The 13,286-nt window shown below is 37.9% G+C and overlaps 1 protein-coding gene across 1 annotated transcript in view; it reads left to right on the forward strand.

Annotated features, from left to right (window-relative positions):
• Positions 1-13,286, forward strand: part of LOC126176184 (MAP kinase-activating death domain protein) — a 545,775-nt gene that overhangs the window by 38,375 nt on the left and 494,114 nt on the right. Inside the window, exon 3 of the mRNA XM_049923326.1 lies at positions 4,072-4,270. Within this exon, the coding sequence (XP_049779283.1) occupies positions 4,072-4,270 (199 nt within the window). The remainder of the gene's footprint in view (positions 1-4,071; positions 4,271-13,286) is intronic.

The raw sequence follows: 13,286 nt of genomic DNA on the forward strand, positions 1-13,286 counted from the left end.
GGTGCCACTGACAGCCTTTACATGAAACCAGATTTTTTTGTGTTATTTCAATAAGGCTAGGCTTTGGTAGAAATTGAAGACTTCACACATTACTCTTTTTCAAGCCAAATCCGGTTTTCACCTGTTGTGCAGTAGTTACTGTTTCTTTTGAACTTTTTTGAAGAGACTGTACTTTATGCTGGGGGTTCTCCCATCATTACATGTTGTGTTTATGTATCTACTGCTTGATTAACTATTCTTCTAAGCCTTAGGTTACATACTCCCCCATTCTGAACACTAAAGAAAGAAGGCAGTATAAACATGGAACTAATATTTGTGTCTTTTATTGTGGTCACATAAATCTCATTTCACCTACAACACATTATTATGAGAAGTTAATACACTATGCAATGAGTGTAAGAATTCCATGGTAACTGAAGAGGCCTCTGCAAGGAGTGTGTTACTTATTTTACACTATTTTCTCACATTGCACATGTACTGAATTATTACTTTATTTGCTGTTGCTGTATTATTTGAGAAGATTATTCATTAAGACAACAGCAAGTTTAAAGTATACTGACACCTTAAGGTCAAAACAGTAAGAAATACTTCTAAAAACATGCCAAACTGAGCTTTTTGATTAGTTTCTCTGTGTTGACTTTATTTTAACTTGCTATCCAGCAGAAACACAGGAAGTTTTCTAATTGTATCTCAATTATTGTTGTCGTTAGTGTCTACCTTATGTGCTGAAAGATCATTTTATTTGTTTGAAGTCATATAACATCAAGCCATATAACATCAGAATTTGTGGGATTAAGACTTTAACTGTTTGCTGTGAACTAGTTGTAGACCTATTCAGTTGTATTACTTGCTGTGTCTGGTATTGTTGGGTCTGAGACGTGATAAGTATTTTCGCCATCAGCAAGTATTAGTGTTTGTGAACTGTCCTTCAGAGTCACTGAAAGGTCAACTACTAATGTGGAATTAAGCGGCATATCTAGCAGCAAGAGCTGTCTAACTTCATATGTTATGTTTCCACATTCTGTGATTAGTTTTATTCCTGTAGTGCGATATGTCAATGTGACCCACTGCTTTGTTTTATGCAAGAGGTAAATAGTGAGCCATTGCAATGATAATTCAGTGTGAGACTGATTTTGTGGTAACTATGTCCAGTTCACAAACCTGAACTTCTCAAGTCCCTAGAAAGAGTTTCATTAGTCAGCATTCTCTTCCTCTATTCTATTACTCTCTCCACTACCATTATTTTATGTGTCTCTAAATGTTATCCATTTGAGTACAGTTGTGTCTCATTTACAACTGTTACATTTGCTTGAGATTGCTACTAATTCCATGATAACACTGTTGTATACCATGGCTGCTCTTGGAAATTTTATTGCAATACAACAGTTGTGAAGCTCTATTTATGTCACCTAATGTTTCATTATGATGTAATAGTGGTGACTGTTGCTCTGATGGAAAAGAACAGCTCAGTCCGGAATTCTATGCAGAACCTTGAAGCTATACAATTAGAACGATTTGGTCATTACATCTTGATAAAGTGATTTTAATTTAGGTTATATTTTTGTTCTACATTAACATTTGTAGTTGAAATTCTAAGAACACTGAAACAAAACACATTTAACTATGTGAAATATTTATAATATTGTATCTGATTGTGTCTCAAGCATATGCAACAATAATTATTCTGCATGCATGTGTTAATTTGACAGACATACTGCATGAAGCCTCAGAAGTTTTTAGAAGGCTGAAAAACATGATTCACAAGAACTCAATTCATTGTTCCCCTGTTGGAAGTATTCTTGGAATAACGATAACTTAATATATGATTTGGAATTGCAACACATCCATGCTAATGAACATGTAGTAACAATTTTGCATTTATCTAGTATTAGAATCTGTGTGTTATTGAAACATAAACCTTCAATTTACTAGCATTGTTGTTGTACATTCACTTTTTAGTGATTTTTTTGTGTCTGAAATGTAATATTCAGTTACCAACTTATTAATAAAAAGTGAGTAGAATTTTGCCTCTGGATGGGTGATGAAAATTCAGTTTACAGACGCTTCTTATTTTTTTATTTAAAGGTTATGTAAGATATGGTGAAAAAATTATTGTATGCAATACATGGTGTAACTACTAGACACTTCAGGATAATCATGGGTAAACACAGCATTTATGTCATCTACTGTTAACATTCTGTGTTGACTTATTCATCAGGGAGTTAAAGTCACTGCACAAAAGTAATTTGCATCCTTTGTATGGACCAGAATATATGATGATACCAGTCACATTAAAGAAAATGACTGTGTATTTGTCTGATGTATTGGATTTTTCTTGGACTGTAGTGCATGTCTGTGTTAACATGGATGTAATTGGTATGTGTAGAATATTATGCAGCTTCTTTTATCTGTGCATCTTTTTAAAAGAAGTTTCTCCATTTGTGGAAATAGAAACAAACCACTGCAGAAAATATGAATGAAATAGATACACAATCAAATGTTATTCCAACTTTAAAAAGAACTTTCACATTCTTTGTTTGTCAGAGAGAACATACTTGGGTCAGAGAGAACATACTTGGATTTGCTGATGATCCAATAGTGCCACAATTTATCAAAATATTAGGTCCATTAACAAAATGTTATCAGTAGTATGAGAAATAAGAGGGAAGATTTGCTTTGTTGCTAAAGTTATCACTTCTGACAGAAGTTTCATCATAGTGATATAGTGATAGTAAGGATAATTCACATAGAAAACTAACCTGTCCAAATTTTCCTGTTTAAGATTACTATCTGTATGTCTTCCCCTCCTCCTTCTTCTTTCTTGGATGGGTCATTGAGGACTATGTAGTATCAGCCTTTGTTGGTCTTCGTTTTGGCCCAGTATTGTTTTATGCACACTGAATGAGTGTGTTTCCATTACTCTGTCCACTCTATCATTTGGTCCTTCTGACTTCTTCCTCAAAAGCTTGTGTTTCTATGAGTGATTGTGCCTTGGTCTTGTAAATTTAGTGATCCTAATTTTATAACATCTTTTTCTGTTTGTACCAGTTGGATCTAGTAATCTGCATGAATCTAATTGATTAGCTCCTGTGAGTTGATTCTTTCTTCGTGTCCCATGAATTGGATTCTTTTTATTCACATTGTAACCATGATTTTATAGATTAATCTGTACATCACTGCATTGAGTTTTGGAAGACATATTTCATCTTTTATTCTTTGTCCTAAGATTTTTCTCCTGAGTTTATGCTCCTTTGCTTCCAAATGCTTGGACAAAATGGCTCTGAGCACTATGGGACTCAACTGCTGTGGTCATAAGTCCCCTAGAACTTAGAACTACTTAAACCTAACTAACCTAAGGACATCACACACATCCATGCCCAAGGCAGGATTCGAACCTGCGACCGTAGCGGTCGTGCGGTTCCAGACTGTAGCGCCTTTAACCGCTCGGCCACTCCGGCCGGCCAAATGCTTGGACAGTAAGGGCCTTTGATGTGTAGTGCTTCTGATTTGATCACAGTTGTATAACACTGGAATTTATAGTTCCAGGAAAGGCATTTTTTATGAACTGAAATGTGGTTTCTGTTTTCTGAAGTCTCAGTTCTTTGACTTTCTTTTTGTTGCCATTTTCAGTGCTGCATTCACCTTAGTATTTAAATTCTTGAACATGGAATACTCTGTTATAGTCAGGCTTTCTCACCATCAATTTTGATATCTATTTGTCTATAATATTACAGTTTAGATTATGTTTATTTCTTATTAGTGATGTCAAAATTAGTTATTGTGTGGGTATTATTTTGCTCTATGTAAAGAGTTGTGAAATGGAGGGAAAACAAGCAAGCAGATAATTGAAACACATCAAAATATGTCCTGGGATGAAGAGAATGCGCTCCTTATTTTCCTTGGTAGGTTGTAGTACTGCCACAGCATGGTGACCTACCCTGTATCGTTGAGCCCTGTATTTCTCTTGAATTTTACCCAGGAATGTATTTGTGCCTCTGTATGTATGGGTGCATGGCATGCACCCTGACCTGAAGTGGAGAGCGCTGTGACAGTGGTGTTTGTTGATGACAGTGATTACCGGAGCAGTCAGGTGGCCCCTAGTGACTCTGACCGGGATTGTCCCAGCAGCAGCAGACGGGATTCTGACAGCCAGCATCCAGCTAGCCTGCGACTGGGGGTGGCCGGAGCTGGTGTACCTGGTGGGGGCAATGATTCGGAGAGTGGTGGTTCTCATTCCCCTTCACCTCGTGCCAGCCGTCGTGCGAGACAGGTACATTGCTGATCTCTCATTACTTTAGAGTTGTAAATTTCATTGTTGTACCTTCCAAATTATTTTATGTTTGTGTATTACTTCCTGTTCAGATACATTGGTAAAGCATTACTGTAGGCAGCACTGGGATAGCATTGTTATAAACCGTATAAGTGTTTAGAAATATAATTTTCTCACTCTGTTTTTGAATTCTTTGATGATCTTTATGTGTGATGAGGTCAGAACAGTACACTAGTGACAATGTAACACACTGTGATATTTTCCTTGAATCAAGATTTTTGTATATTGCTGCAACACAAACCAAACTTTCTTGGAAAGTTTCTGAACCCTGTTTCTATGGCCTGCAATTCTATGAGATTTGTTGTTATTGGGCTGTGCTCTCCTGTGCACTGTAATGTGGCCTCTAAAATTTGTAATCTTTTTCCTGGTATGCATGGAAAATTATAATTCCCTGTTAATTACGTTTTCTCTGAAGGAAGTTGAATGAAATGTATTAAAATGTTGAAGACATTTACAAGTATCATATAGAAGCTTGAGAAACAGTCATTACTCTTGTGTCTCTTCTCAATTTATTGCACCTCACAGACAACATTTTGCATGGGAGATTCTTTATATCGTGTTTGAATACTCAAGTCACAGTCCTAGTTTTACTAATTTATTTTATAATACAAGTAGTCATGAAGTTTTAATTATCACCTTGGAAAGCTAAACTGTGACCATGAAGTTTGATGATAACATTTATAACTCTCTTCCTATTTACCCTTCACTCTTACACATGTTTCTCAATGGTGGATGACTTGCTGGAGACTTTGGCTATAGATACATGCAAATTTGTTGTGCAGTAAATATCCCACCTGGAAAATCATCTTGTCATTATTCTGGAAATGTCTGCTGTGCAATTTTTTCATGATATGAGAAAAGAGCAAGAAGTCATTGGGGCCATGTCAGGAAAATATTGGAGGGTGAGAGAAAATGATAGACCATAGAAGTGGCATGTGTGACTTGCTGCCTCCTGCACATAACGAGTTGGGGTGTTGTAATGGGGAATAAACACCCCCTTGGACATCTTCCCACGCCACATCATCTTGACAGCCGGTCATAACATCATCAGGTGTTTTCAATAATATGCTCTTATGACAGTTTGCAAGCATGATAATTAAAACTTCATGACTACTCCTCATATTTACTATTTCCCTCCTGAAAAATTTTTGTTCCATGGCAGAAGTGAAAGACAGATAATTAATTGAGAGAAGAATTCCTTAATTGTCAAAACTGGAAATATACATACCATTTTACACTTTTTTATTAATTTGATGCCTTGTGCATATAACATAAGAAGTAAAATTCTTTTTGCTTCAAAGTTTTTTTTGTTTTGTTTTTAAAAGAAAAGCTCCACTCAAAAAATGAGCAATACATGTTTCAGACAAATAAAACTGTTCATGCTTTTACATATTGAAGTATATGTATTACAGTGTCTTTCTCTTTTAAATTATACATAACTGCCTGCCTGTCTTAACTTTTAGTATGCTTGTGGTTTGAAGTTTTTCCGAAGTTTGTTATACTGACATCAGTTCTTTGTGTACTGCGACATTATAGTTGTAACTTCATTTCATTTGGTGTTTGCATGTAAACCTGTGATACATTACTGGTCACACAATAGTGTGTTAATAATATGAGAATTCTGAAGCATTCCCATAATACAACATAAAGCAAAAATGATTAATACCACAGGAGAGACAAGTTTATGTTATCTATACACTGAAGTTTCTCTCTAATAGTGAAGGGTGAAATGATTGACGGAAGGTCACAAAGGATTTGATTTTAAGTTCTAATTGAGTCATCACAAGAAATGTAAAATTTATATAAACTCTTAATAATGCTTGAGAATATTATTTAATCTTTGAAATAGTAGAAGTTTCAGTTACAAAGTTTCTTGCCAATGGTAATGTGAATCATAATGTATAAAATCATAACTTCTTGGTAACTGATTTAAGCTGTGTTGGAACAGTAAAAGAATGTAGTGCTATGGATATGAAACTTCATACAAATACAGTAATATTTATTTCTTCCATCACTACACTGATTTTGAATGACTCTTCAACATGCAAAGATCTCAAGATTGATCAAAATATTTACCATTTGATCGCCACTGGTGATTTTAAAGCACAATTACATGTTTTTCTATTCTGTGTTGTGCACTGTTTGCATTTTCTGTAGGAATATTTCCACATGCCACTGTCATTTTATACATACAGTGTACCATTTAAAATGTTTATGCTACAAACACTAATTGGTGACAGATATGTAGACAGGATCTTGACAACTTTTGTTGAGTTTTCTTTACTCTACTGCAGAGTTATGCAGCATCTTATCAAAAGTATTTCAGCAGCTTTATGTATTTCAGAAACTAACTGCAGTTGTTTTATTAGAATCTGGATCCTTCCTAGTGAATGATAATGGGCCATTCAGAATGCAGTAGGCAGCAAAATTGAAATATTTAATTCCAGTTGCAATATATGTCACAAGGATAGGCTAAACACCAATGCTGGTGGCATATTTATTGCCATAAAGAAGCTGATTATCCCTAGTGAGGTTATTACAGATACCTAAAGTGAAATAATTTGGGGTGATGATAAGTGTGAAAATTGGATGGACATGGTAGTTCCATGCTTTTACAAACCTTTTTTCTCCAGAGATGTTGTGGAAGAATGGTTCATAGAAAAATTAGGGAATACCATGTATAAATAACCTGATCATGCTATGGTAACAGAAGGAATTTCAAACTTGCAATCTGCAGACTGGGCAACACACATGTTTAAATCAGGTGTCAGGGACAAGTTTCCATGTGAGATTGCTGTAACTGTCTTTTGTAATAATTGCCTTGAGCAGTTAGTCAGAGAACAGAATCGTGAATGCAACATAGTAAGTATCCTGATAACTGATGTAGCTGAAGTTCCCAGTTCAGTTAATGTAAATGAGGAAGTCGGCGACTATAAGTTTACTGTACTATAAATAATGACACGTGTTATGAAAGGTAGGAAAATATTTTTGCACATTTAAACACTGTCAAAACCATACTAATAAACAAAAGTTGATCAAAGGCAAAATGAAGTGGATTAAAAAAAGTGGGCCTAATTGATCTAACAGAAAGTCCTACAAATTTTCAGGCTTAAATTCTGTAAATGGATCAAAATCATTTATATAATTGTGCACCTTCTTATATTTTTTTTTAACACTCTGACTGATAAATTAGATTTTAGATGTGCGGCTGCAGAAACTTAATTTCTTCAATTAATATTCTGGCCATATACGAGGTGGAATCCAAAATTTTCGGGACTGGTGCTGCCATATGGAAAGTAGGGGTAGTAGATCTTTGCACCGCTAGGTGGCGAGAGCTGCATTTCTGATGAGTCAGTGTGTGGAGTGGCATTCAGCTGGGAGGACATGTTGTGTGTCCACAGTGATTTCCATAATACTCTGTGTGTGGTGTGTGGCAATTTTATGATGGATCCATGAACAGAACAGCGCGTGTGTATCAAATTCTGTGCGAATCTCGGGAAAAGTGCTATGGAGACCCTTGCAATGATTCAACAAGTGTTTGGGGGACAGCATGAGCCGTATGTGTGTGTTTGAGTGGCATGCTCAGTTCAGGGCCAGCTGTACAGACGTCAAAGGTGATGCTCACACTGGAAGGCCCATTAGCTGTACAACGCCAGACATTGTTGCCAAACTTCAACAGTTGGTTCGTGCAGATTGACGTCAAACCATTCAAGACTTTGCGGATGAAGTGGGTATTGGTTATGTGACATGTCAATGAATGTTGACTGATGAATTGGGCATGCTTCGTGTCACCGCAAAATTTGTGCCAAGTATCTAGACTGCTAATTAGAAGGCACAGCGTGTTGAAGTGTGCATGGACCTTCATCGGACCGCATCTGATGATCCAACCTTCTTGTCATGGGTAATCACCAACAACAAGAGCTGGATTTACGGTTATGACCCAGAGACAAAGCAACATTTGTCCCAGTGGAAGAGCCCGGGCTCTCCAAGACCCAAAAAAGCAAGATAGGTGAAGAGCAAAGTGAAGAGCATGGTCATCGTTTTCTTTGATACCAAGGGAACTGTGCACAAAGAATTCATCGCACCCTACCAGACAGTGAATTCTGTGTACTATTGTGACATTTTGCAACAGCTCCATGAAAACATGTGGCGATGACGGCTCGAACTTTGGCATCAAGGGAACTGGCTGCTGCATCACAACAACGTGCCCTGTCACATGTCCTTGCACACCAGGACCTTTTTGGCAAAAAACAACATGGTGGTTGTACCCCACCCATCGTACTCACCAAATTTGGCACTTTGTGACTTCATGCTATTCCCAAGACTGAAACTCAAGTTGAAAGGCTGCCTGTTTGATACTCTAGAGAGGATTCAAGAAGCATCGCTGGTGGTGATAAACACCCTCAAAGAACATGACTTCCAGAAAATGCTTGACCTGTGGCAGAAGTGCTGGGAATGGTGTGTACGTGCAGATGGGAACTTCTTCAAGGGTGATGGTGACCATTAGTCCAAAGATAAGGTTTTCAACAAATGGCAGCACCAGTCCCGAAAATTTTGGACAGCACCTCGTACCTCTCAGCCAGCTTCAGACTGAGCTAACAGACTAAAGCTGCAACACTCACATCCATTATGTAAAATATGAGGGCGTTATCACTGAACTTATGGCCACAATACACAAGGACTAGAGATGTTGTTCAGCAACAAAAAGCTTTGTATGAGTGGGAAGACACTGTCCATACTGGGATATTGGTTCATCAATAGGATCTGCACTGTAGTGACCACTTTTCAAGTTGATCAAAGAAATTGCTTTGTCCAGGCTGTAACCCCTATCTCTGTGAGTCAAATTCTTTCCAACATGAATTTCCCTGCTTCTTTTACCACCGAGTCCCAGAATGGTAATGTCAGTGCTAGAATTTTGACATTGTCATATAGCATAAAATGACTACTGTTGATTCAGTGCTTTGTCGTAGCCAATTTATTTGTCTGTAAAAGATGGGTGTACCTTTGGTGTTTCATGCACCTGTCATAGATTTTACACATCGTCTTCCCTATGTATAAAAGACCACATTTGTATGGTATCTTGCAAGCCTCAGCATTGCTTAGGATCAAGTCATTCTCGAAGGAACCCAGAAGTGCTGCTGTCTTTTGGTGGAGGGAGAAAGATCACTGTAACTTTATTCTTGGTGATGATATACAGAAAATGTTCCCATTGCTGATCTATACATCTTATAAATTCTTCTTATTTTTTTCCTTTTTCGTAATGAAAGAATTGCTTAAATTTTTTGTAGCCAAAGAGCCAGCTACAATTTTTAATTTATGTGTCAGCAGTGATGATTTCCCATTTGTCTCTGCACTTCTTATATACTGTCCTTAGCACATCATGAGCCCTCAATGACACTAGATGGCACTTAATCTCATGGTGGGCTGTGGAAATAATGGTTTAGCTCATCAGTGTTTATACAAGTGTTAGTATGAGGTTTTAAATTTCAACCTACAGGTGGATGTCTGGAGTCCTGGAAAACATTGAAATCCATGGCCACAGTACTGTAGCAACTGCTACAGGAGCCAAAACAGCATAGCCCATTGATAAACTGGAGTATCATGTGGTAATTTGATTTTGGCAGCCGCAGAAATGTTGCAGCTCTGCAAAGCCAACCCAGACAGCTAAAAAGTCATCCGGATTGATCTGACACAGTTACAAAATTTTGTTTTGGTTGTTGTAGCGGCATGCTATGGTACTGTGAGGTGAGAATGTTCGTGTGTACCAGGACTGCTAATAAATACCTACAAACAAATGAAAAATTATGTTGCACTAGAAAATTATGCCAAACCGCTTACCTTAGGAGGTTTGTGTCACTCCGACATCAAGATCAAAGCTTCTGGTTTATATATTCTGTGCACAGTTTTTGATTGTTAACTCACGAGTCACATACTTTCATGGCTTGGCTGTTCACCCTTGTGCCTCCACCAAATCTTGCTCCATTGGTTGATGTTGGTCACCATAATTGTAAACTATGCCACATCAGCGAATTTTACCCTCCCATGAGCTATTTGGGTGTCAATGTACTGCATCTGCCAGTACTTACAACCCGGTCTTTGCTGAATTGCTAGGAGGGGGTGGTCTGTCCTAATCCCCTAGAACTATCATTGGCACCTTCCCCTGGAAGATTGTGTGGAAAATTTTAGTCTGCCCATGGCACCAGATCTGTCAACACCGCGTACACTACTGATATTATTCTGTAGCCAGCTACTTTATTTTTCCAAGAATGAAGAATAATACAATAATGTGGCTGCTTGGTCATTTTATACACTTTGGGCTGCTGTTGATGGGGAAGACAATCACCTGGCATTTCACTAGTATATGCATTCTCCATACTGTTGCAGGTGGCACCTGTCTTCCCTTCAGTACATCTTTGACAACATGCTCACACTTCGTTTTACCAGTAAGGCATTGGCTGATGCCAGATGTGGGTGCCAGAAACTTGGGATGACATCTTATGTTGCATACATTCATAACACCATTCAAGTGAGAGAGCATGTGAGAGAGGCTAGACTTGCATAATGGCTGTACAGAACTGAGGTTATATTCCTAAATGTTGAAGGACTTTCTCATGAAAGTAATACAAATAAGTTGTTCAGTATAAAGAAAAGAAGTCTGATCCTAGTTTGATAGGTGCAAGTACTGATTCAAGTCGCACTTCACTCCTCCATTTTTAACAGACATGAACACATCTGCTTCATCTCTCATAACACCAAGTGAAGAACGTCAGGTTTCACTGGAGTTCAGAAACTGTATTAAACATCACATCCCTTCACTACCAACTGGGACAGAGCCAATTTAAGTTGGGCCACTAAATTGGGGGAGGGGTGGGGGTAGGGGGTTATAAAGGACACCCGGGCTTGATTTGTGGTACTGCCAGGGATTTTTCCTTTTTGGGATAACTGGTATTGGGTGTATTCAGCCTTGCAAGGCCAACTGAGGAGCTATGTGACATATTAGGAGCAGTTGAGAGGTCAAGAAACCCAACAACAACCAGGAGAGTGGTGTGCTGACCAGATGCCTCCCCATACCACATCCGATGATGCCATTGACAAAGAGTGACAAGGTGGTCAGTCAGGCCCCATTGTCAGAAGCCACTTAAAAACTGTGGACTGCTTAGTCGGCAATAAGGAGATGCATGCTGACAATTACAGAAGAGAATGACAAACACACAAATAGATGAGAGAACAGACTGGAATAGAGTGAAACTGCGATTATAATGAAAATTAAATGAAAGTAGGTGGTCATATAGCCAGTATGGTAGATGATAGATGGATCTAGGAAGTTCTTTCCTAACAAAATGGAAAGTGAGTAGATGACTTTACAGAGCATGCAGGAACACGGAAGGTGAAAGCATTATTCAACTGGAAAGTCTATACAAGGCCTTTATCGAGGAGAGAAAGTAGCTACATTGTTTTCAGTATTGTTGCTCTATATGATTCATCTCCATGTTGCTATTCAGTTATGTGTGTCTTCAAAAGTCAACTTAAGTTTAGTCTGATTGCCACATATTTTGTGACAGACATTAGGGAAATTAGATTATACATCTCCATCTACATATACTCTCGAAGTCACCAGATGGCACATGGTGGAGGGCACTTTGTATCATTAGTAGGTATTGCCTTTCCTGTTCCACTCACAGATAGGGCAAGGGGAAGACGACTGATTATATGCTTCCATACATCTTATCTTGTCTCACAGTCCTTTTACGAGATGCAAGTTGGTGGCAGTAGAATCATTCTGCAGTCTGTTGAATGCCAGTTTTCTAACTTTTCCCGATAGTGAGTCACAAAAGAACATCATCTTCCTCCAACAATTCGCATTTGAGCTCTTGGACCATTTCTGTAATACTCGCGTGTTGATTGAACCCACCAGAAACAAATCTAGCAGCACACCTCTCCACCGCTTTGGTATTTTCCTTTAATCTGACCTGGTTGACATCCCAAACTCTTGAGTAGTACTCAAGAATGCGTCACACAAGTATTGTGTATGTATGAATTACACTTTCCTTGAATTCTCCCATTAAACCAAAGTCAAACGTTTATCTTCCCTATTATCAACCTTACATGTTCCTTTCATTTCATGTTACTTTACAATGTTATGCATCGATATTTAATCAACATGACTGTGTCAAGCAGCACACTACTAATACTGTATTTGAGTATTACATGACTGTTTTCCTTCTCATCTGCAGTAACTTAGATTTTTTCCACATTTAAAGAAAGCTGCCATTCATTACTCCAAATAAAAACTCAACATCCCTTATCCTGTATCCTACAGTCACTCAACTGTGACATTTTTCCATACATTACAGTGTCATCCACAGACAGTCACAGATTGCTGCTCACCACGTCCAGCAGATCATTCATGTATACAGAAAAGAACAGTGGTTCTATTAGAGTTCTCTGGGGGACTTCCAACAGAATTTTTGTCTCAGATAAACATTCGCTGTCCAGGATAACGTACAGGATTATATTATCTAAAAATTCTTCGAGCCACTCATATCGGAGGACCTATACCATGTGCTCGGACCTTCAGTAACAGTCCTCAGTGTGACACTGTGCCAAATGATTTCTTGATATCTAGAACCATGTGACAAGTTCCGAATTATGAGTTATGCTTGTGATGTATTATGTACTAGTGTATCCATATCTCACTGAAGTACACAGTAAAGCACATAAAGAGAGTATTCTTCTCTGAGGGAAAAAAGGAAGAAGAAGAAAAAGAGCCATTACGATTTTGTGCACTCTCAATAAATATGTAACTCTCAATAAATATGTAACATTTCCATAAAAACCACCCAGACAATTGCTGCAATTTCTTTGCCATCATCTTAGAGAGTGGGAATGATTATTCACTGTAAAATTCTCTACGCAACACATAAGTATCCAAAGTATGAACTTTTCAGATAATTGT

The sequence above is a fragment of the Schistocerca cancellata genome, chromosome 3, assembly GCF_023864275.1.
Source record: "Schistocerca cancellata isolate TAMUIC-IGC-003103 chromosome 3, iqSchCanc2.1, whole genome shotgun sequence".
Classification (NCBI taxonomy): Eukaryota; Metazoa; Arthropoda; class Insecta; order Orthoptera; family Acrididae; genus Schistocerca; species Schistocerca cancellata.